The sequence below is a fragment of the Ornithorhynchus anatinus genome, chromosome 2 (assembly GCF_004115215.2).
Source record: "Ornithorhynchus anatinus isolate Pmale09 chromosome 2, mOrnAna1.pri.v4, whole genome shotgun sequence".
In the NCBI taxonomy this organism is placed as follows: domain Eukaryota; kingdom Metazoa; phylum Chordata; class Mammalia; order Monotremata; family Ornithorhynchidae; genus Ornithorhynchus; species Ornithorhynchus anatinus.
Window position 1 is genome coordinate 134,813,054 of NC_041729.1, and position 25,759 is coordinate 134,838,812.

The window sequence follows — 25,759 nt, forward strand, 5'->3', positions numbered from 1 at the left end:
AATCCCAACTCCGCCACTTGTCAGCTGTGTGACTTGGGGCAAGTCACTTCACTGGGCCTCAGTTACCTCATCTGTAAATTGGGGATTGAGACCGTGAGCCCCGCGTGGGACAGGGACTGTGTCCAACCCGACCTGCTTGTATCTGCCCCAGCGCTTAGTACAGTGCCTGGCACATAGTTAAGCGCTTAACAAATGCCATAAATAAATAATAAGTTAAGTGACTTGCCCACGGTTACACAGCAGACCAGTCTTTAAAATGGGGATTAAGACTGTGAGCCCCACATGGGACAAGCTGATTACCTTATATCCACCCCAGCGCTTAGAACAGTGCTCGGCACATAGTAAGCACTTAACAGATACCATCATCAAGTGGTGAAGCCGCAGCCCCGGGGAATGAACTCTTCAAGACGCCACTGTAACGTCCTTTGGTGGAGTCCTTCAGATGTGCTACGTGGATGGTTTTAGATGTGGCCCTTATCCAAAGTCAGGGATTAGAATCATGTCATTCAGGGTCCGTCCAGCCCTATAATTCTTGGGACTTTAGGCTTCTATTTTAAGGGTTTAGAACATTGTTTTGGGATAACATCGAGGCCCTGAGTGGTAAACAGGAACTCAGACCGATTTAATGACGGTCTATAAGATAAGCAATGTTCTTTCTTTTAGATGCAGATACAGTATAATTGGATAGTTCAGAAAAGAATAGATTATGAATTGGGAAAAACCCACGAAAAGGTTAAAGCTAGGTCTTTTAAAAAAAAAAAAAGAAAGTTAGAAAATATTTTTGTTCTATTGCAAGTGAGAAAATGAAGAATGCCAGTCAATCAGCCAGTCGATGGTGTCTATTGAGCACTTTACTGTGTGCAGAGCACTGTACTAGGCACTTGGGAGAGTACAGTACAACAGGATGATAGATACATTCCCTACCCGCAACAAGTCTGAGGCAGCTGGGTATAAAGTGGGTCAGACAGTGGAGGAAAAAGTGCCTCATATAGATTAAATGAGGGGTTTGGTTTCCTTTTTTTATTTAAGCTACTAAATGGTGTGTGTGTATATATATATGCATATTTATAATTACAATTCTATTTCTATTAATGATATGTATATATGATTCTTTTTATTTATAATGATGCTACTGATGCCTGTTTACTTGTTTTGATGTCTGTCTCCCCTTTTCTAGACTGGGAGCCCATTGGGGGCAGGGATTGGCTCGATTTGTTGCTGAATTGTACCTCCCAAGTGCCTAGTACAGTGCTCTGCACACAGTAAGCACTCAGTAAATACGATTGAATGAATGAATGAATGAATGAATGAATGAATGAATGAATATGGTGTATATGCTATGTTGTATGGTATGGAGTCGATTAAAGCATGTACTTTATGTCACTACCGTTCATTCAGTTGTATTCATTGAGCGCTTACTCTGTGCAGATCACTGTACTAAGTGCTTGGGAAAGGGCAATACAACAAATCTTCTGAACAATTTTAAACAATCTTCTAAACACACACAAGGTTTTAATGCCCTAACTTATCTGTCTGTCCATATATATATATACATATATATATGTCAGTATATAAATTCAGGGGCGAAAAATTATTTTACCTGAATGAGAGGTATGCAGGGATGGGATGAGATATTAAAACCACAGCAGTAATGGTATTATTATCGTATTTAAATGCTTACTGTGTTCTAGGTGCTGGGGAAGATACAAGTTAAGCAGGTAGATAGATAGAGTCCCTGTCCCACGTGAGGCTCACACTCTTAACAGGGAGGGAGGGAGACCAGACATTGAATCCCCATTTTACAGATGAAAATACTGAGGCACTGAGAAGGCAAGTGAGTTGCCCAGTATCACACAGCAGACAAATGTTAGAGTTGGAATTGGAACCCAGGGTCCTCTTACCTCCAGAACTGTGCTCCTTCCACTAGACCACACTGCTTCTCAAAAATAGAGTGGAACTCGTTTCTGCTGCCTCAGCCCATTTGAGCTGGTTGTTGTAAGCTCGTAGTCGGCAGGGAATGTGTCTGTTGTTATATTGTCCTCTCCCAAGTGCTCAGTACAGTGCTCTGCACACAGTGAGTGCTCAGTAAATATGATTGACTCACTGTTACATGGCCCTCAGTGTTGCCAACCCCAAAAGGGGACCAGGATGGGACTGCCCTCAGTCAGTCGTTGAACAATATTTATGGAGTGCTTACTGTGTGCTCCACGAAGAGCTCACAGATTAGAGTTATGCTCCACTTACCACGGGGCTTTACAGTTGTGGAGAGGGGGAAAATTGTTTCCTACTGTCAGCCAGAGATGCACTTAGTGGCAGTAAAGTCTCCCTCTTTCCCTCTCTTTCCCTATTTCCTTCTCTCTCTCTCCCTCTTTCTGTCTCCATCTCTCTCCCTCCTTCTCCCCTTCTTTCCCTCTTTCTCTCTCCCCCTCTTTTTCTCTCCTCCTCTTTCTCTCTCCCCCTTCTCTCTCTCCCTTTGTCCCTCTGCCCTTCTCTCCCTCTTCTCATCTTTCCCCCTCCACCATCTCTCTCCCCTTTCTCTCTCCTCCCCCTTTCTCTCTCCCCCTCTTTCTCTCCCTCTATTTATCTCTCCCCCATTCTCTCTGCCCCCTTCCTCTCTCTCCACCTCTTTCTCTCCCTCTCCCCCATTTCTCTCTCCCCCATTTCTCTCCCTCGTCCCCATTTTTCCCCCATCTCTTTACTCCGTTTCACTCTCTCCCCTTCTTTCTCTCTCCCTCTTTCTCTCTCTCCTCCTCTTTTCCCCCCTTTCTCTCTGTCCGTCTCTCTCTCTCTGTCTCTCCCTCACCCCAATTCCCCACCCCCGTCAGCCTACATTACATCGTGGCTAGCAAAGATAAACCCCTGGGAACCAACCTAGCAGTAGTTCCAGCGTAAAGGCCTGGCTGGACGATTCAGGAGACGAACATGGGTACTGGTGTGGCCGGTAACACGGCTGCTGAAGCTTGAGATGGGCCATCGGGGCTCAAGGTTTCAGACCAATGACCCATCCAGCCCTTTCCCCAAGGTGGACGGTCCCGGCAGCCGCCTGACCCGGGGCGGTTGAAAGCTGTTGTGCTGACCGAGGCAACCGCATGCCATTATAGCCCAGTAACGACACCTCAACCAGCCAAAAGACAGCTCCTAACCAAAAGACAGCTCCTAACTCCCCAGAGAACCATCACTGGGGATTTAATGCCAAACCCAAAACAAACAACTGTTTATTCTGGACCGTAAGCTCATTGTGGGCAGGGACTGTGTCTTTTACATTGTTAAACTGTACTCTCCCAAGCGTTTAGTATAGCGTTCTGCACGCTGTAAGTGCTCAATAAATATGATTGACTGAAATGTGCTGCTGTTAGTGAGCTCTCTGGGCTGAGTAATGGGACAAGGAAGCACTTGTCTTCATGATCCTGTTTCTTAAAGATCTGCTCGAGCAGATGCTTCGTAAAAACAGGGAGACAAGAAGGCAGAAATGGCATAAACAAGGCCAGCTGCTGAAAGCAAACAGTATGACAGCACAACAAAGGGCTGGCTTTAAATGAGCATAATGGGCTCAAGACACTAGCTCTCACATTGGCTTTTTTAGCAGTACATACGCAACCATAGGTGAAAGAGCACAAGCCTGGGAATCTGGGGATCTGGGCTCTAATCCCAGCTCAGCCACTTGCCTGCTGCATGACCTTGAGCAAGTCACTTGCCCTCTCCTGGCCTCTGGAAAGTGGGGATTTAATGCCTGGTCTCTCTCCTGTACAGAGACTGATTCTTTTCTGATTGTGCTGTAGCTACCCCAGCACTTAGTGCAGTTCTTAGCACAGATACCATTATAATCATTAGAATTATTACCATTATTATCTGCAGTCTGTGGTGCCTCCTTTGAGCATGAAGGGTAACTCTTGCTCTATATTTTTCTTTCAGTCAATCAGTTGTATTGAATGCTGACTGTGTGAAGAGCACTGTATTAAGCACTTGGGAGAGTACAGTTATTATTGTATTTGTTAAGCCCTTACTACGTGTCAAGCACTGTTCTAAGCACCGGGACAGATACGAGTTAATCAGATCCTGTCCCATGTGGGGTTCACACTGTAAGGCAGAGAGACCAGGCATTAATTTTCCCATTTACAGATGAGAAAACTAAGTCACGGAGAAGTTAAGTGACTTGCTCGAGGTCACACGGCAGACAAGTGGCGTAGTCAGGATTAGAACCCACATCCTCTGACTCCCAGGCCCATGCTCATTCTCTAGAAGCCACGCTGCTTCTCTAACAGAGTTGGTAGACATATTCCTGGCAAGGGTTTGTTGGATGGTTTGATTTGAAGAAGGATTTCCTGCGTCACAGAGTAAGCATATTTTGTTATTGACAGGTCTCAGACAAGACTACGCTTCGGTGTCCGCCTCGGTTTCAAGACACAGTTCAAGTGCATCTTTGAACGCAGGAAAGAAAGGGACGTGCCATGATCAGGAATACGATCGCTACAGTCTGGAGGATGAAGAAGAGTTTGACCACCTCCCCCCTCCTCAGCCTCGTCTTCCTCGTTGCTCACCTTTCCAGCGAGGCATTCCGCACTCTCAGACTTTTTCTAGCATTCGGGAGTGTAGAAAGAGCCCCAGCACGCAGTATTTTCCTTCAAACAATTACCAGCAGCAACAGTATTTTTCACCTCAAGCCCAGACTCCGGATCAGCAACCGAACAGGACAAACGGAGGTTGGTTTCTTGGCTTTCTCGTCGGCGCTTTCTGTAAAGGCCAAGCACGATTAAAAGCTGTGGGATGTACGACACCCAGATGTGCGTGTAGGTTTAGATTTGCCCAGATTTAGAGTTTCAGATGGATCCCCACGAGAACACCTGCGTCTGGCTGAATGTCTTGGGTCATCTTGGCAGAGGCCTTTGGGAGATTGTTCCAGGAGGAGGTGGCTCGAGAATCGCATGGGAAGGGAGAGGCGGAGGAGGGGAGGAGGAGGTGGGTCTCTTGCTAAGGTGGAAAGGGATAAAGCTGCAGACCCTGTCACCCGGGGCCGTCAATCTCCCAGGTAACTGGCTGAGATTGACTTCTGGCCCCCACCAGTCGGAAGGTGGGGTGAGACCAACAGCATTTAGTGATGGTTTGAATACGTGGGTTGAATGACAGAGAGGAGTTAAAGGATACCGAGGTTACGGGCTTGTGAGACAGAAAGGATGGCGGTGTCGTCTATAGTGATGGGAAAGTCAAAGGAAGGACAGGGTTTGGGTGGGAAGATAAGGGGCTTGGTTTTGGACATGTTAAGTCTGAGTTGATGGGAGAACATCCAAGGAGAGATGTCTTGAAGGCAGGAGATGTGAGACTGGAGAGAGGGAGAGAGAGAGATCGGGGTTGGAGATGTAGATTTGGGCGTCATCCGCATAGAGGTGATAGTTGAAGCCATGAGAGCGAATGAGTTCTCCAAGGGAGTGGGTGTAGATGGAGAAGTGAAGAGGACTCAGAACTGAGTCTTGAAGGACACCGACAGTAGGTGGGATGCAGAGGAGGAGCCCGTGAAGGAGACTAATGAAAACCAGAGAGATAAGAGGAGAACCAGGAGAGGATGGGGTCAGTGAAGCCAAGGTTTGAGAATGTTTCTAGGAGAAGGGGGTGGTTGACAGTGTCCAAGGCAGCTGGAAGGTTGAGGGGAATCACGGTGGAGTAGAGGCCATTGGCTTTGGCAAAAAGAAGACCATTGGTGACCATTGAGAGGGTGATTTCTGTGGAGTGAAGGGAATGGAAGCCAGATTGGAGGGGCTCAAGGAGAGAATTGGAGGAGAGGAAATTGAGACAGCAGTTGTAGATGACATGCTCAAGGAATTTGGAGAGGAATGGTAGGAGGGAGATGGGTAACTGGAGGGAGCTGCGGAGTCAAGGGAGGTTTTTTTTAGGATGGGGAGACATAAGCATGTTTGAAAGCAATGGGGAAGAAGCCGTTGAAGATGACTGTTGGGGGGGGGAAGAAGGAAAGGGGCGAGAGTTTTGATAAAGTGCGAAGGAATGGGATCCATTCCACAGGTGGAGAATGTGGCTTTAGAGAAGAGGCAGGAGGTCTCCTCTAAAGGTACTGCTGGGAAGGATGGGACAGTTGAAGAAGGGGCCGGAAGAGGGAGAGACTGAGGGGGGGCTGGAACGATTTTAGGGAGCTCACACCTGATGGTGTCGATTTTCTTTATAAAGTAGGTGGCCAGGTCACTGGGGGCAGGGGAGGAAGGGGCCAGGGGGCTTGAGGAAGGAGTTAAATGTCTGGAGCAACTGGCGAGGGTGATGGGCTTGGGTGTCAATGAGGGTGGAGTAATAGTTTTGCCAGGCAGAGGAGAGGGCATATTTAAAGCATGCACGGATGAACTTGAAGTGGACAAAGTCGGCCTGATATTTAGATTTCTGCCAGCAGCGCCCTGCGGCTCGAGCACAAGAGCGAAGGAGGCGGACAGTAGGGGTGATCCAGGGCTGTGGGTTAGTGGTACGAGATCGACGAAGGGATGGGGGGAGCGAGGGAGTTGCGTGCAGTAGAGAGGGTGGTGTGGAGAACCTTCAGTCTGGGAGCGTAGCAGTTAAATGTTGTGAACTGCGTGTAACTGTGACAACTTGTCTAAACACAATCCCTAGTGACACTTTCAATGTTGAAAGCGTCGGTCCTGACTACCTGACTGTATTGGAATGCAGCTTTTATCATGTGCTTTGTCTTCTCTGCCTTCTTAGTTCTTAAATGCGGTCCTATCAAGCAAATAGACAGCAGTTGACAATACTCTCCTTTATTCAGAGTTTGCAGATGTAATGAATGCATGTAATGAATGAACAAGGAAGGACATTATACAGGGAAATCGCTCTTTCCGTACTGGTAATTTAAGTCAAGATTCCCATATGTGGCCAAAATACTATGTGCTGAAATAGCAATATTAATAATTATGGTATTTATTAAACACCTACTGTGTGTGTGCTAAGCATTGTACTAGCGTACTAAGCGCTGGGGTAGACACAAGATGTGGTCAGGTCAGACGAAATGGGGCTCACAATCTAAATAGACGGGAGTAGGATTTAGTTCCCATTTTACAGATGAGAAATTGGAGGCACAGAGAAGCTAAGTGACTTACCCTAGGTCACATAGCAGTTAAGTGGCAGAGTTGGGATTAGAACCCAGGTCCTCTGACTCCCAGGCCTGTGCTCTTTCCATCAGGCCACGCTATTTCCCAAGAATAAAGTCACCCAGGTCATTATCTGACTTCTGGCCAGAATTTTCCAGGATATTTTTTCAACAGTCCACTTATTAGTCAGTATTTATTGAGCCCTCACTGTATTTAGCACTTGGAAGCCTACAACACTCAGTCTAGTGGGTGAGACAGGAACAAAATAATTTACAGATAGAAGAAGAGAAAGGAGAAGTGGGTAAATAGTTAAGTGCTTAACTGCTAGGTGTTTTTAAGTCTGCATTCAAAGTGCTACAGAGTTGGGGGAGGTATGTCCTGGGAGGAGAGAAACCAATCTGTGAAGGCCTCGTGGAGGAGATATGGTTTCAGATGGGTTTCGAAGATGCAGTGTTTTGATCTGACAGGGTTGAAGCGGGAGTAATTTCCAGCTAGGACGAAGGACAAGAGCAAGAAATGAGAAGCCTGAGAGATGAGAACAAGGTGCAGATGAGCAGATTAGCTTCAGAGGAGCAGAGTTCAAGCTGGAATGTACTCTTCCAAGCACTTAGTACAGTGATCTGCGCACAGTAAGCACTCAGTAAATACCATTTATTGATGGGGGAAAAGTGGGTGAGAGAGAGAGAGCTGGAATTGTCTTGAAGCCAGTCGATGAGTGGTGTTTGAGAGCTTACTGGGTGCAGAACACTGTTCTAAGTGCTTGGGAAAGTACAGTACAACGGAGTTGGTAGACGCAATCAAAGCAGCATGACCTAGTGGATAGAGCACGGGCCTGGGAGTCAGAAGGACCTGGGTTCTAATTCCAGCTCCACCACTTCTCTGTTACGTGACCTCGGGCAAGTCACTTAACTTCTCTGTGCCTCGTTTACCTCGTCTGTAAAATGGAGATTAAAACCGTGAGCCCCACGCGGGACAGGAACTGTGTCCAACCTGATTTGTTTGTGTCTGCCTCAGTGATTAGAACAGTGCTTGACACATAGTAAGCACTTAAATACCATTATTATTATTACTAGAGGAAGCCAGTGGTCAAAAGTGGAGAGGAATAGGTTTCAAAGAATTAGACCGTGGGCCTAACGTTGTTTTAGAAAACTGAGCTAGGCCTCAGAGTGCAGATGGACTGGAAGGGGAAGAGATTGGAGGCAGGAAGACTGATGAGACGGCTGATACAGTAATAATAATAATAATTGGGGTATTTGTTGAACGTTTACTATGTGCCAGGCACTGGGGTGGATAGTCAGCCCGGGACAGAAAGAGCGCATGGGCCAGAGTGGAGTGTTGGTTTTTTTATTCTGTGCCGTTTTTGACTCTGACCATGCCAACGTTTTTCTCATCCTGTAGATAAACTCCGGAGAAGTATGCCTAACCTGGCTCGGATGCCAAGCACGGCTACCATTAGTAGCAATATTGGTTCTCCGGCTACTGTACGAAACAGTCAGAGTTTTGACTCCAGTTTGCACGGAGCCGGTAATGGAATTTCAAGGATCCAATCCTGCAGTAAGTGAAACCCGCTCAGCCCGGTAGTGTCTGAGGAAATCAGGAAAACATTGTTCGCTAGAATTTGGCCTAGTGCTAGTCTGTGGTAAATGACTTCTCCATTTATTTTTAAACCGCGTCAATCTAACATTCACCTTATCCAGCCACATAGCTTCGTCTCACGATTTATCTTACAGTGGGATTATGAAATGTCGGGAGAGTGGAAATGATAACGATGTTACTCTCAACCACGTAATGGTCAAATACTTTTCTTAAATTCAAAATAACGTCTAAGCGATGTGTAGAATGTCCCACTCGAGAGCACACAGGTCTGATTCTTGGATAAAGTAAGAGTGACATTGTGGAATAATTGGAAGATGCTAATCATATAATAATACATTGTCTGTTAAGCCCTTACTATGTGCCATGCACTGCATTAAACACTGGTAATTTACCACCACAGTTGTTGACAGTACTAAGCGATATATAGAATTACCCTCTAAAAATGTTATATTCTGGGATCTTAATCTCTTAGAGAATTGATCCTTTTAGTCTCAATAGGTGATAACATGTCTTTCCATATGCTCAGACTGAGATACGCGAGGATCACTGATTGATAAAAAGGTTAATGAGACACGTGTTCTGACCAATGGTTTCTTGACTTTGCTGTCTGGATCATTTTTCTTAAAAAAAAAAAAATCAGTCCATTTTTCCCCACTCCTTAAAAACCTCCAGTGATTGCCCATCCACCTCCTCATCACAAAGAAACTCCTTACCATTGGCTTTTAAAGCACTCAATCACTTTGTCCCCACTTCCTTACCTCACTGATTTTCCACTTCAACCCAGCCCACACGCTTCGCTCCTCCAATACCAACCTGTTCATTGTACCTCAGTCTCATCTCTCTCTCCACCGACCCCTTGCCCATGTCCTGCCTCTAGCTTGGAACTCCCTCCCCCTTCATATAATAATAATAATGGCATTTGTTAAGTACTTACTATGTGCCAAGCACTGTTCTAAGTACTGGGATAGATACAGGGTTAATCAGATTGTTCCACCTGGGGCTCACAGTCGTAATCGCCATTATACCGATGAGGTAACTGAGGCACAGAGAAGTTAACTGTAAATCCGTCATTGGGCAGGGATTGTCTCTATCTGTTGCCGAATTGTATATTCCAAGCGCTTAGTACAGTGCTCTGCACACAGTAAGCGCTCAATAAATACCGTTGAATGAATAAGTGACCTGCCCAAAATCACACAGCAGGCAGTTGGTGGAACCGGGATTAAAATCCACGACCTCTGACTCCCAAGCCACGCTTTCCACTAAACCACGCTGCTTCTCAAGTAATGGTATTTGTTAAGAGCTGACTATGTGCCAAGCACTGTTCTAAGCACTGGGGTAGTTACAAGGTAATAAGGTTGTCCCACGTGGGGCTCAATCCCAATCCAGTCTTAATCCCAATTTTACCCGTGAGGCAGCCACACTCTCCACCTTCAAAGCCTTAGTTAAATCACATCTCTTACAAAAGACCTTCTCTGACTAAATCCTTATTTTCCTACTCCCTCTCCTTTCTGCAAAGCCCTTGTACGCCGATCTGTACCCTTTATTCACCTTACCCTCAGTCTCAGCAGAAGCAGTGTGGCTCAGTGGAAAGAGCCCGGGCTTGGGAGTCAGAGGTCGTGGGTTCGAATCCCTGCTCTGCCACTTGTCAGCTGTGTGACTGTGGGCAAGTCACTTAACTTCCCTGTTCCTGTTACCTCATCTGTAAAATGGGGGTTAAGACTGTGAGCCTCACGTGGGACAACCTGATGACCCTGTATCCACCCCAGCACTTAGAACAGTGCTCTTCACATAGTAAGCGCTTAACAAATGCCAATATTATTATTATTATAGCACTTGTATACCTCTCTATAATTCATTTTAGTATCTTTCTTCCCCTCTGAACTGTGAGCTCTTTGTGGGCAGGGAACACGTCTACCAATGCTGTTATATTGTACTCTCCCAAGAATTTAGAACAGTGCTCTGCACATAGTGCTCAATAAGTACGATTGATTGATGAAAGCAGTGTGACAGACTGAGCATTAAAGGACACATAACTCACCATTCCACATTTTTCATAAACAGAATTTCAGATTTTTGCCTTTATCAAGATTCTATCATTCAAAAGGTAAAGGGGGCAAATACCTTCAGCTCCTCCATATCATGAGTTCTCATTTGGGGGCAAAAAGGCTGTTAGGGAATTAGGGAAGATTCTTCTACCAATACATGTCTGTCTAGATTCCCCATGTCACGGTCTCAGAAGAAACCGTGTTTACGTGCGAGGCATGAGACATGGTGAGCCCTACAACGTGAGTTTACCTTAACACTGGGTTTTTCAAGACTGCGACCCAGAGTGTTCAGTAGCTGGCAGATAAGCAAATCTAAGCAGTCCAGAAATGAACTGTAGATATATTGTAATTTTACTAGAGAACGAGAATATGCTACCTTGAATTAAAATTTTGAAATCCAGTGACAAAATTTGGCTTTCTAAAATAGTGTGGAAAAATGTGGTTGGCAGTGTTGGTGTCAGATATCTCATTTATCTACTACAGCAAATGACTTTTTTTGCAGAAGATCCTAGAATAGTAGGGGACCTCTCCTTTCTTTCCACTGAGTAATTAGAAGGTTCCCTCTGGGGTAAAAAACAGCCTCCCTGGATCACTCTCCCTTCTGTGTCTTCTCTGCACTTCGATCCAGTGCTTCGAGCGGTGCTTGGCACATAGTAAGCACTTAACCAATACTACAATTATTATTATCTGTGACTCCGGATATTTGATATTCGCCCCACTCTCAATCCCACACATCACTTTGTATATGTATCCTTAAGTTATCTGTTACTTATTCACCTTAATGGTTGTCTCTCCCTTTAGACTGTAAGATCATTCATTCAGTCATATTTATTGAGCGCTTACTGTGTGCAAAGCACTGCATTAAGCACTCGGAAGAGTACGATATAGCAATAAACAGACACATTCCCTGCCCACAGTGAGTTTATAGTCTAGTGGGGAGAGCAAGGAGTGCTCTTTATGGTACAGGGAACGTATCTCTAATTATGCAGTATTGTGTTGTATTACATGCTTAGTACACTACTCTGTACGTAGTAAGCACTCAATAAATACCCCTGATTGATTGATTGATCTACCATTCGACTGCAGGGATTTCAGATGATTAGAGAAGCAGCCTGGCATGGATAGAGCACAGGCCTCGGAGTCAGAATGTCATGAGTTCTAATTCCGGCTCTGCCACCTGTCTGCTGTGTGACCTTGGGCAAGGCACTTCTCTGTGTCTCAGTTACCTCATCTGTAAAATGGGGTTTGAGTGTATGAGCCCCACGTGGAGCAAGGGACTGTCCAACCCGATTTGCTTGTATCCACCCCAGTGCTTAGTACAGTGCCTGACACATGGTAAGCACTTAACAAATATTATTACTCTTGGAGGAGTCCTTTGCTCCCCATTCCTGAGGTAGGAAGGACGGAGGGATGAGGGGGGATGTTTCACGATGCAATCATTAGTTTCCTAGGTAAATTTGTCCTTTTTATTTCCTTTTTTGTCTTTTGCTTGACAAGATCAAGGCCCAGTAGTCACTGTCAGATGGAAAGCCCTCTTTGGGTGGGGAAAACATCTTTTATAGCACTTTTTTTTTTTGCTCCTTTCCATTTTCAAGATGAGCAGTGAATTCCTAAATAGGGCTTTTCAGGCAGTTTCAAATGTGTCAGGAGCAAAGTCTTTTAATCACTTTGGATGAGTTAATCAGCATTTTGAAATGCAAAGTGAACTGTTTGCTCTACTAGAAGGGAAGGAAAGAGTAATATCTTTGAAAATGCCTAGCAATAGAGTTTAAAAAATCCCTTAGCTGTGAAGACATTACGTGTTGGTTTTCTTTGGGTTTCAGTCAATCAGGCAATCATTCAATGGTATTTACTGAGTGCTTACTGTATGCAGAGCACTCTACTAAGCGCTTGGAAGCGTGCAGTACAGTAGATAGACATGATCCCTGCCACTAGGAGTTTTTCTAGAGATGTTGTTTTCCTCAAGCTTGTTCATTAGCCTGGACTACAAGTATGTATCTCCAAATTCAATTATTTTTCCAGTTTGTGATACCTCCTCAGAGGTAGCTTTGTGAATGAAAGCAAAAAGTGAAGACAGCCTATGGATGGTATTTATTGAGTGAAAAGCACCATACATAGCCCTTGGGACAGTCCAACGTGATGCACGTCCTCATAGCTGATTCACGTTCCCCGTCCTCAAGGAGATTACAATCTGAGGGGGGAGACTGACAAAAATTATTCAAGAATAGAGCGACGGGATCATTTTTCTACAAAAATGTTTTGGTCGGGTCACCCCGCTCCTCAAAAAACTCCAGTGGTTGCCCAGCCACCTCCGTATCAAACAAAAGCTTCTCACCATTGGCTTGAAATCACTCCATCACCTTGCCCCCTCCTATCTCATCTCACTCTCTCCTTCTACAACCCAGCCCGCACACTTAGCTCCTCCCGTGCTCACCTTCTCACTGGGCCTCCGTCTCGCTTTTCTCACCCCTGACTCCTATCCCACATCCTGCCTCTGGCCCGGAAGGCCCTCCTTCCTCTAATCTGGCAGACAACCACTATCCCCCCTGCTTCAAAGCCTTACTGAAGATACGTCTCCTCCACGAGGCCTTCCCAGATTTAAGTCCCACTGTTCCTCAACTCCCACTCCCTTCTGCCTTGCCCTGACTTGCTCTCTTTGCTCTTCCCCCCTCCCAGCTCCAAAGCACTTATGTACATATCTGTCATTTTGTTTATCTGTATCGAAGTCTCCCTCTCCCAGTATAGGCTGTGAGCTCGGCGTGGGTGGGGACTGTCACTGTTTATTGTGGAATTGTACTTTCCCAAGCGCTTAGTACTGTGCTGTGCACATAGTAAGTGCTCAATAACTATAATTAAATGAATGAATGACTAAGAATATAACAATCAGAGAACCGTCAGCTCTGGGCCCCAAGCAAATGTTCTTTTTAAACAGTCAATAAAGCAGTTCTTTCCATTTAGACACAAATCGGCTCATTTTCCCCTAGGGGGAATGTTAAGCGGTAATGTTAGAGCTGGGCATGGGCATCATCCTGGTTTGTCCTCATGTTATTCGTGGATTTTGTGGAATCATAATGGTCCAGGCCTTGCATGTATTTGTCCCTTCTCTCGCTGACCTTTCCCTCTGAGCTGTTTCAGCTGTAGGCCTGCTTGACCGCTTCTGAATGTACTTGATTATTGATTGATTGAGGTCTAGTAAAGCACACCACAACATATTTTAACATACTTTCCAAGCGCTTAGTACCGTGCTCTGCACGCAGTAAGCGCTCAATAAATACGATTGAGTGAATCAACCGAAGAGGAAACTACTCCCCTGACTAATCAGGACCCTGGCTATCTTTATCAGTAATATGGGGATCACCTAGAGAACAAACCAAGTCCAGGACTGAACGAAAAACACTGGCGGGACTTTCTGCTTTTTATCCTCAAGTGTTTCTGTATTCATTCAGTCGTATTTATTGAGCACTTACCAGGTGCAGAGCACTGTACTAAGCGCCTGGGAGAGTACAGTACAACGATAAACCGGCACATTCCCTGCCCACAAGGAGCTCACGGTCTAGAGGCGGAGAGACAGACATCAGTATAAATAAATAAATTGCAGATATGTACATAAGTGCTGTGGGACTGGGAGGGGGAAGAACAAAGGGAGCAAGCCAGGACGATGCAGAAGGGAGTGGGAGAAGAGGAAAGCGGGGGCTTAGTCTGGGAAGGCCACTTGGAGGTGATGTGCCTTCCATAAGGCTTTGAAGGAAAGGAGAGTGACTGTCAGATTTGAGGAGGGAGGGCGTTCCAGGCCAGAGGCAAGACACGGAGGAAGGGTCGCTCGCAAGATAGGTGAGATGGAGACCCAGTGAGAAGGTTAGCGTTAGAGGAGCCAAGTGTGCGGGCCGAGTTGTAGAAGGAGAAAAGCGAGGTGAGGTAGGGGGCAAGGTGGTGGAGGTGCTTTAAAGCCAATGATGAGGAGTTTTTGTCTGATACGAAGGTGAATAGGCGACCACTGGAGATTTTTGAGGAGGGGGAGGTGACACGTCCTGAACGTTTTTGTAGAGAGATGATCCGCGCAGCGCGGTGAAGTAGGGACCGCAGTGGGGAGAGACAGGAGGCTGGGAGGTCAGCAAGGAGACTGACGTGGTAACCAGGCGGGGTAGGACGAGTGATTGTATTAACGTGGTAGTTTGGATGGAGAGGAAAGGGCAGATTTTAGCAATGTTGTGAAGGTGGGACAGGCAGGATTTGGTGATGGGTTGAATATGTGGGTCGAAAGAGAAGAGTCAAAGATAACGCCAAGGTTACGGGCTTGTGGGACGGGAAGGATGGTGGTGCCGTCTACAGTGATGGGAGAGTCAGGGAGAGGACGGAGTTTGGGTGGGAAGATGAGCTCTGTTTTGGACAGGTTAAGTTTGAGGTGACGGGAGGATAGCCAAGTAGAGATGTCTTGAAGGCAGGAAGAGATGTGAGCCTGGAAAGAGGGAAGGAGATCAGGGAGGAGATGTAGATTTGGGTGTCAGCAGCGTAGAGATGGTAGTTGAAGACGTGGGAGCGAATGAGGTCTCCAAGGGAGTGAATGTAGATGGAGTTGTGCTGGCCTTGAGTAGCAGAGAAGCTCTGTCCATCAACCCCCACTCCCTACTAGTGCTAGAAGAAGCACTAGCAGTTATAAAACTACTAAATTGGGAGTCGGAGGCTGTGGGTTCTAATCCCGGCTCCGCCACTTGTCAGCTGTGTGACTTTGGGCAAATCATTTCACTTCTCTGGGCCTCAGTTAACTCATCTGTAAAATGCTGGGCAACCTGATAAACTATATTATAACAATAATGATAATGTTGTTATTTGTTAAGTGCTTACTATGAGCAGAGCACTGTTCTAAGCGCTGGGGGAGATACAGGGTAATCAGGTTGTCCCACCTGAGGCTCAGAGTCTTCATCCCCATTTTACAGATGAGGTCACTGAGGCCCAGAGAAGTGAAGTGACTTGCCCACAGTCACGCTGCTGACGAGTGGCAGAGCTGGGATTCGAACCCATGACCTCTGGCTCCCAAGCCCGTGCTCTTTCCACTGAGCCAGGCTGCTTCTCTATATCTACCCCAGCGCTTAAAACAGTGCTAGGCACATAGTAAGCGCCTTACCAATGGTACGTAATGGTACGTGTTTTATCATTATTATAAACTTGTCTCTGACATACAGTCGATTAGACTGTAAGCCCGTCACTGGGCAGGGATTGTCTCTACCTGTTGCCGATTTGTACGTTCCAAGCGCTTAGCACAGTGCTCTGCACATAGTAAGCGCTCAGTAAATACTATTGAATGAAATACTATTGAATGAATACCCTTCCTAAACGCAACCCGGAGTCCATGCCGTTTTTTCTTCACGGTGTTATCGAGAGCTCTCTCCTTTATTCCATTTTCACCTTGGCAGTTCCCGCCCCAGGACAGCTGCAGCATCGAGTCCACAGCCTGGGACACTTTCCGGCCTCGAGCCGGCAGCCCCTGAAAGCCACCGCCTACGTGAGTCCGACGGTCCAAGGCAGCGGCGGCGGTCCCTCGTCCGGTGGCCCGCAGCCGTACTCCAGCAGCGGAATCCCCGCCCCCACCAAGATGGCGGCCCCCGGACTGATGGGGCGCAGCGGCCTGCCCAGGCCATCTTTGGCCGGCGGTGGGAGTAACCTACCCCGGAGCAAAATTGCACAACCTGTGCGCAGGTAATAAGAATAATAATGTTGGTATTTGTTAAGCGCTTACTATGGGCAGAGCACTGTTCTAAGCGCTGGGGGAGATACAGGGTCATCAGGTTGTCCCACGTGAAGCTCACAGTCTTCGTGGGGCAGTGGTGGGAGGAAGAGAGCATGGGCTTGGGAGTCAGAGGTCATGGGTTCCAATCCCGGCTCCGCCACTTGTCAGCTGTGTGACTTTGGGCAAGTCACTTCACTTCTCTGTGCCTCGGTTCCCTCATCTATAAAATGGGGATGAAGAATGTGAGCCCCACGTGGGACAACCTGATCACCCGGTATCCACCTCAGTGCTTAGAACAGTGCTTGGCACATAGTAAGCGCTGTCGTTATTATTCCTTCATTCAGTCCTTTTGAGCACTTACTGTGTTGAAAGCACTGTACTTCTGCTTAGCCTTTGGGGATGGGGTCCTCCCCAGCTCATCTTCAGGGCCATATGGGGTGTCCCCTCCCACCCAACTTCCAGCTCCTCTCTGGGAGATCATCTCTGCGGTCAGTCAGTCATATTTATTGAGCGCTTACTGTGTACAGAGCACTGCGCTAAGCACTTGGGAGAATTCAGTAGAATAGACACCTTCCCTGCCCACAACGAGCTTACAGTCTAGTGGGGGAGGCAGACATTAATATAATAAGGCGCCCCCTCTTCTGAACACCGAAGCTTCTCTGTGCTTGGGGGCAGAAGAACGTCTAGATCCGGTTCTGGGAGGAATATAAATTGTGCGGGCTCCTCTCCTTCCCTGGAACGTAGGCGGGAAGGAGCCAGGATCTGCGGGCTCTTGGGAGCGGCGGAAGAACAGCCTCCGTCCAGATGTTAGGAAGCAGAGGGAGCTTTTACAGGTCATGGTGACGTGCAAGAGCTGGACCCTGCTGATTTCATGTAGCTTTATAATAAGTATGGTATTTGTTAAGCCCTTACTATGTGCTAGGCACTGTTCTAAGCACTGGAGTAGATTCAGGCCGATCAGGTCGAGCTAAGCGCTTGGGAGAATACAGCGCAAGGGAATTAGCGGACACGTTCCCTGTCCTTAATAAGTTAGTGAGAAACATTTTGGCCAATTGGATAGAGCCCAGGCCGGAGTAATAATAATAATGGTATTTGTTAAGCGCTTACTATGTGCCAAGCACCGTTCTAAGCACTGGGATAGATGCAGGGTAATCAGATCATCCCACGTAGGGCTCACAGGCTTGATCCCCATTTTACAGATGAGGGAACTGAGGCACGGAGAAGTGATTTGCTCAGTCACACAGCTGAGAAGTGGCGGAGCCGGGATTAAAACCCACGTCCTCTGACTCCCAAGCCCGGGCCGTTGGCACTGAGCCATGCTGCTTCTACTTTCTGGGTATCGGAAGGACCTGGTTTCTAATCCCTGTCCTGCCAGTTGTCTGCTGTGTGACCTTGGGCAAATCACTTCACTTCTCGGTGCCTCAGCTACCTCGTCTGGAAAATGGGGATTAAGACTGCGACCCCCATGTAGGACATGGACTGTATCCAAGCTGATAAGCTTTTATCTACCTCAGCACTTAACAGACACCATAAAAAAGTGCCCAAGAAGGGAATATTTTTTTTTTCCTGATTCTCTGAAGACTTTTCGGTTGGAAATATGTCAAGTTATTTTTGCAGATTTAATTTACATTCGAGCAACTTCTCTGTAAGCTTGTTGTAGGCAGAAACTCTGTTGAATTGTACTCTTTGAAGCTCTTAGTACGGTTTTCTCTACACAGTAAATGCTGAGTGAATACCACTGATGGTGATGTATTGTTTACTGTATGTTCTAATGACCTCTGACAATTCACCTTTGAAGTCTTGAGAATCTTATAACCGAATTCCTTTTAAAGATCAAACATATTAATATCGATTAATAAATGGTACTGAGTGAATATTCACTATGTGCAAAGCACTGTTCTAAGCAGCTGGACAAGTACAATAGAATAAGTAGACCTGAGCCCTGTCTCCAAGAAGCGTACGATGTAATAGGACTTGAGCAAGCCGTAGAGTCAAGCAGACAACTTCCTTTTCTCACTATCCAAGGAAATTTGAATTTTCAGATTCTGTATCCAGACAGCTGGTGATACATGATGATCTCCCCTACAGCAGTCCCTCAATACTTATTAGGTGTCAGAACACTACTGACTTTTACTTTTGATGTGAAGTAAAATCATCAGAAGTACATCTATCTGTTACCGATTTGTACATTCCAAGCGCTTAGTACAGTGCTCTGCACATAGTAAGCGCTCAAGAAATACTATTGAATGAACTACTATTGAATTAATAAGAAGTAAAAGACATGAGGAGCGTATGGTCTATGATCTTCGGTACCATGCTCGACTTATAATAATGCCAACTGCGGTATTTGATAAGTGCTTACTGTGTGCCAGGCACTGTACGAAGTGCTGGGAAGGATACGAGGAAATCGGGTTGGAAACAGTTCCCGTCCCGCTAAGGATTCACAGTCCTAATCCCCGTTTTACAGAAGAGGTAACTGAGGCACAGAGAAGTGAAGTGACTTGCCCGAGGCCACAGAGCAGACGAGTGGCCGAGCCAGGATTAGAACCCACGACCTTGTGACTCCCAGGCCCACGGTCTGTCCTGTACACCATGTTGCTTATCCTCCCTCCATGTCTAGGAAGGAAGAAAGGAAGGTCCCAGGGCGGTCAAAATCCGTCCTTTCCCAATAATAATAATAATGTTGGTATTCGTTAAGCGCTTACTATGTGCAGAGCACTGTTCTAAGCGCCGGGGTAAACACGGGAATCAGGTTGTCCCACGTGGGGCTCACAATCTTAATCCCCATTTTCCAGATGAGGCAACTGAGGCACAGAGAAGTTAAGTGACTTGCCCACAGTCACACAGCTGGCAAGTGGCAGAGCTGGGATTCGAACTCATAAACCCTGACTCCAAAGCCCGTGCTCTTTCCACCGCGCCACGCTCAGCTCCTTCCAAAGGAGATAACTACCGACCCTCACCCACCAGCACCTCACCCCAGCCAAAGTCACAAACTGGGTCTGCAGATATCCTGAACCAAAGATGGATATCTTCTGTGAATTAAGAATAATAATAGTGTTGGTATTTAAGGGCTTATGATGTACAGAGCACTGTTCTAAGCGCTGGGATATACAGGGTAATCAGGTTGTCCCACGTGAGGCTCACGGTCTTAATCCCCATTTTCCAGATGAGGTAACTGAGGGCACAGAGAAGTGAAGTGAATTTCACCAGAAGCGATCTGTGAAAGCGGCAGGTCTTTTTGCTTTTCTTTTGGCTGATCTTTTGGATGGTCAGGCTAGGAGAGCCTGTGGATAACACAGACACATGGAGTTTGCTGGAGACAGAAGGGCTAGGCCATCTTCAGAAATCCCCCCAGGGCTGTGCTTCAGTGGCTCCGGGAAACGAATCGTCAAGCTGTTACGGCCAGACAGGGAGGAAAGTCCAATTAAAGAAGTGCACAGTAATTGCAAGATGTAGCCGGGCTCTAAAGAGAAACTGGCTTGACCAAGGAAATGTGGCTTATACCGAGGGTTAATATGATGGTATTTGTTAAGCACTTACTACAATGATGTTGGTGTTTGTTAAGCGCTTACTATGTGCAGAGCACTGTTCTAAGCGCTGGGGGAGATAACCGGGTCATCAGGTCGTCCCAGGTAATCCCCATTTTACAGATGAGGTAACTGAGGCCCAGAGAAGCGAAGTGACTCGCCCACAGTCAGCTGACAAGTGGCAGAGCCGGGAGTCGACCTCATGACCTCCGACTCCGAAGCCCAGGCTCTTTCCACTGAGCCGCGCTGCTCAAGCACTGTTCTAAGTGCTGGGATAGTTAGAAGCTGATCAGGTTGGACACATTCCCTGTCCTTCACGAGACCCGCAGTCTTCAACCCCGTTTTACGGATGAGGTAACCGGCACAGAGAGGTGAAGTGACTTGCCCGAGGTCACAGCAGAGAAATGGCAGAGCCGGGATCAGAACCCAGGTTCTCTCGCCACTGGATCATGATGTGAACACACACGCGTTGGTATTTGTTAAGCGCTTACTATGTGCCGAGCACCGTTCTAAGCGCTGGGGTAGACACAGGAAATCAGGTTGTCCCACGTGGGGCTCACAGTCTTCATCCCCATTTTACAGATGAGGTCACTGAGGCACCGAGAAGTTAAGTGACTTGCCCAAAGTCACACAGCTGACAAGTGGAGGCATCACTTAATCATTCTGTGGTACCTGTTAAGCGCTTACTACGTGCCAGGCACTGAAATCAAGCGCTGGGGCGGATACAAGCAAACGGGGTTGGACGCAGTCCCTGTCCCGTCTGGGGCTCGCCGTCTCGATCCCCATTTTACAGGGGAGGGAACCGAGGCCCGGAGAAGTGAAGTGACTTACCCAAGGTCACACGCCGGACAAGTGTTGGAGTCGGGATTAGGATGCGTGACTCCAGAGCATTGAACGGAGGCTGCGTGCCCTGGAACCGCCCCAGCCGGCTCCGCCAGCTCTCTGGACCGTCACCACGCGAGGCCAGTCGGGCGGACCAAGCCCCGGGCCTCCCTCGCGGGTGGTTTAGGGGGCCGCTCAGGAGGCCGTGGTGGTCCCGGGCAGGGGGACCGATCCCGAGCTCCAGGCTCGTCCCCATGCCGCACGGGTGTGAAAAATAGGCACCGCTTCACGGATCCCGTCGGTTAACCACTAAACGTCCTCTGGCACGTACTGTGTGGAAATTAAGGAGGTGTCTCCACGGGGAACCTTGGCTTCTCAACTGACCCTCTCACGGCCCCCCGCCTCTCATCCTCTCATGGCCCCCGCCCCCAGTGCACACCCCCCATGGCCATTCCCATGCCATGGGAAGCAGCGTGGCTCAGTGGAAAGAGCACGGCCTTTGGAGTCAGAGGTCATGGGTTCGGATCCCAGCTCCGCCACTTGTCAGCTGTGTGACTGTGGGCGAGTCACTTCACTTCTCTGTGCCTCAGTTACCTCATCTGGAAAATGGGGGTTATGACCGTGAGCCCCACGTGGGACAACCCGATTCCCCTGTGTCTACCCCAGCGCTTAGAACGGTGCTCTGCACATAGTAAGCGCTTAACAAATACCAACATTATTATTATTCCCCCTCAGGGATCTCTCCCCTCCCCTTCTTTCCCCTTCCTCTCCTCCCGCACTTCCCGACTGTCTTGCCGCTGCCCCCTCTGAGTTCACTTTGGATGCCCATAATGTTTTCATTAAGTGCTTACTGTATGCTCAGCGCTGTTCTAAACGTTGGGGTAGATAAAGGGTAATCAGGTCGTCCCACGTGGGGCTCACGGTTTTAATCCCCATTTCCCAGATGAGGTCACTGAGGCACAGAGTAGTGAAGTGACTTGCCCGAGGCCACAAACGGACAAGTGACGGGGCTGGGATTGGAACCCATGTCCTCTGGTATTTGGTATTTGTTAAGCGCTTCCTATGTGCCGAGCACTGTTCTAAGCGCTGGGGTAGACACAGGGGAATCAGGATGTCCCAGGTGGGGCTCACAGTCTTAATCCCCATTTTACAGATGAGGTCACTGAGGCACCGAGAAGTTAAGTGACTCGCCCAGAGTCACACAGCTGACAAGCGGCAGAGCTGGGATTCGAACTCGTGACCTCTGACTCCAAAGCCTGTGCTCTTTCCACTGAGCCACGCTGCTTCTGATCCCCAAGCCCCTGCTCTTTCCACTAAGCCACGCTGCTTGGAGCACTTGATAGTCACCCCGCCCTCAACCCCACAGCACTTATGTAATAATAATAATGTTGATATTTGTTAAGCGCTTACTATGTGCAGAGCACTGTTCTAAGCGCTGGGGTAGACACAGGGGAATCGGGTTGTCCCAGGTGAGGCTCCCAGTCTTCATCCCCATTTTCCAGATGAGGTAACTGAGGCACAGAGAAGTGAAGTGACTCGCCCACAGTCACACAGCTGACAAGTGACGGAGCCGGCATTCGAACCCATGACCTCTGACTCCCAAGCCCGGGCTCTTTCCACTGAGCCACGCTGCTTCTACATCGGAGAGGCAGCATGGCCTAGTGATACAGCACGGTCCCGGGAGTCGGGGGACCTGGGTTCGAATGCCAGCTCTGCCACTTGTCAGCGTGACCTTGGGCAAGTCACCTCCCTTCTCTGTGCCTCAGTTGCCTCATCTGTAAAATGGGGATGAAGACTGGGAGCCTCGGGTGGGATAGCATGGACCGTGTCCAATCTGATTTGTCTTTTACGGACCCCAGCACTTAGGACAGTGCCTGACGCATAGTGAGCACTTAACAAATACCGTTAAAAGATCCATAATTCATTTATATCAGCATCTGTCTCCCCCTCCAGACTATAAGACCTCTGTGGGTAGGGAACACGTCTGCGCGCTCCCAAGCGCTTAGTACAGTGCTCTGGAACCCGTAAGTGCTTATCAAATATTGATGGATTGATTAATTGGGAAAGAGTTAAGGGATTGAGGAGGTGCTGGCTCCGACAGATATCTCTGATGCTTCTGACATCTCGCTCCATCTCGGAGCACACGACGGCTTCCTCGGACTCTGGGCCACAGCTGAGCGTAACGTCTCCGCGGATGCTTAGTACAGTGCTTTGCGCGCCGTGAGCGTTCGGTCAATACAGTTAAATGAGTGAATGCAGTTGGTGAAACGGGCAAAGTCCTGGGCACTCTGTGTACCGAGAGGCACTCGATGCCCCTTAATTGGTCAGGATGCCTTTATCCTTGGGGTGTTCACTGTGTTCCAGCTATTAGAACAATCGATCGATCCATCAGTGGTATTTATTGAGCGCTTATTATGTGCAGAGCACTGTACTAGGCGCTTGGGAGAGTACTATTTAACAGTATAACAGACACATTCCCGCCCACAGCGCGCTTACAGTCTAGATAGGTAATAATAATAACGTTGGTATTTGTTAAGCGCTTACTATGTGCAGAGCACTCTTCTGAGCGCTGGGGTAGATCCAGGGTAACCAGGTTGTCCCACATGGGGCTCACAGTCTTAATCCCCATTTTCCAGATGAGGTAACTGAGGCCCAGAGAAGTGAAGTGTCTTGCCCACAGTCACACAGCTGACAAGTGGCAGAGCCGGGATTCGAACCCGTGACCTCTGACTCCCAAGCCCGGGCTCTTTCCACTGAGTGTGGAATCTGGATTTCCATCGAAATAAGCACAGGGGCTGGGATCACCCGCCTCTCAGACACTCAGTACAGTGCTCTGCACCGACTGACCCCAGTCAGTCGCCATTTATTGCCATTGTTCTTGTTTTGTCGCCGTCGTTCTCGTCCGTCCGTCTCCCCCGATCAGACCGTGCGCCCGTCAAACGGCAGGGACCGTCTCTATCTGTTGCCCACTTGTTCATTCCAAGCGCTTAGTACGGTGCTCTGCACATAGGAAGCGCTCAATAGATACTATTGAATGAATGACCCTTGATGGGACGCCTTTCTTCGCCAGCCCCGGGATCGAGCCCGAAACCGGTGACCGTTAGCCGGACTTTTAACCCCCGTTTCCCCCCTTTCTTTTCCTTCTTAGTTTTCTCCAGCCGCCAAAGCCTCTGTCTTCTCTCAGCGCTCTCCGAGATGGAAGTTGGAGAGACGGTTGCTATTGACACAGCGGGACCTCCGGAAATTTGGGAGAGGAGGGGAAACGGGGATCGCTGCCCAGCGGGCTGGGTGACCGTAGAATGAGTGTTAGAAGAGCATTCTTTCCTTTGGGTGTTGAATATATGCACAGTGCAGTCTTATTTTCCAAGCGGACCCGGCACCAGAGACTGAAATCTTGCGCTTGAATATCGGCCTGAAATCCTGCGGTGTTCTCCAGTCCGTGGCTGCGGTATGATGATATTTAGGACGTTTTTCTAGAACTGCCATGTACATGAAATAATTTTTTGAGAGAATTCAGATGTGTGGATGTAAATAATGCTCTGCCATATCAATTTTTAAGGCAACTTAAATATACTTACACATTCTAAACACCTTTTCCTTTCCACGTACTGTACGAATTTTAATTCGTTTCCCATTTGTGAATGGGACCTTTAACATGTGCTCTGAATTTTTTTAACAGTTTACAGGATTCTTATTTTTTTTGGTACCGTTTCCTCGTGCACCACTCGGAACCACTAAAAAGATTTACATTTTTGGTGCCGTACAAATATTTTTGTGTTAAGGTACTATTTTTTTAAGCACTGGAGATAGAGCGACCCTCCTCCGCCCCTCCCCCCAAGAAAAACTCTACATCGTTTTATTTGAGAAATATAACTTCGTTGGATAGGCACAAAACAGATCAAGAACCTGAGAAATCCACGCAGCGGAATCTTAATGATTTGTCTGTCTTTCATTTTTTTGTGTTAATTTATTTGTTCTGCGTTTTGTATTTATACTATCACAGACACATTGCACTTAAAAGTTGCAATGTTTGCTAAACTATGGGTGGTGTTCGATACTTTATTACAAAGTATAAAACTGTAAAGTTTTTATTAACAATTGCTTCTGGAAATTGAATGCGTTTTCATGCGAATAAATCTTTTTGATAGACCTTTTGCAAAACCCAATTGCACTAATGAATGCTTTCTTATGACCTATGACTTAATATTTGTTAGAACTGTGTATACTGCTGTTTTTGAATGTTTCAGAAATAAAGAAAAAATCTATTTCAGCAATACCATGTCATGCGTGACTGTGCAGAGGTAGACCAAATGAATGAAAACAGTTGGGCATTAGGACTGTATCACTCCTAGGAAAATCACTTGAGTATCTAGAGGGTGCGAGAATTTGCAGGTCTAGAGCGTGGGAACCGGAGAGTAGCGGCCAAGCAAATTAATGTTATTTTATTATAAAATTATTATTACAGAGTGATGAAGTGAGACTCTCCTTGCCCAAAAGGTGCTTTAGACTAATGGAAAATGAAGTCACCAGGAAGGAGATACCCCCCACAGTCACCCCCAGCCACACCCACCCTCCCCTTCTCTGAACAAGGATCCTACAGTGAGCTGAGCATCAGTGAACTTATCAGAGCCAGAATGGAATTCATTTTCTACTTGGGAAAATGCATGTAACTTGCCTCTTTGGAAATGTGCATGTTCAGAAAAGCTGTCCAGCCCAAATTGGGTTTGAAAGATAAAGGCCTGGGATGCTAAAAGTTGACCCATTTTCTCCTGTGTGTGTCTCGTAAAGGATCCAGCTCCTGCCGCGTCGATGGCATTTTGGGTATCGTGGCAGAAAGGGTACGATGTCTGAGGACGCTAAGCGAACCGTCCATTGCGTCTGTTTGAAATAACACGTCTGTGGCTGCCTGGATGGTATTTATCCTAAGGGGGAGACTGCTGGCCCGATAGATTGGATTGGCTCCAT

At 47.4% G+C, this 25,759-nt stretch overlaps 1 protein-coding gene across 1 annotated transcript in view; it reads left to right on the forward strand.

Moving 5' to 3' along the window:
• Window positions 1-25,068, forward strand: part of SLAIN1 (SLAIN motif family member 1) — a 74,891-nt gene extending 49,823 nt beyond the window's left edge. The window contains 4 exon segments of the mRNA XM_029058542.1: window positions 4,359-4,700; window positions 8,478-8,633; window positions 16,132-16,414; window positions 23,943-25,068. Of these exon segments, the coding sequence (XP_028914375.1) occupies window positions 4,359-4,700; window positions 8,478-8,633; window positions 16,132-16,414; window positions 23,943-24,018 (857 nt within the window). The 3' untranslated portion in view covers window positions 24,019-25,068.
• Window positions 25,069-25,759: the final 691 nt, after the last annotated feature.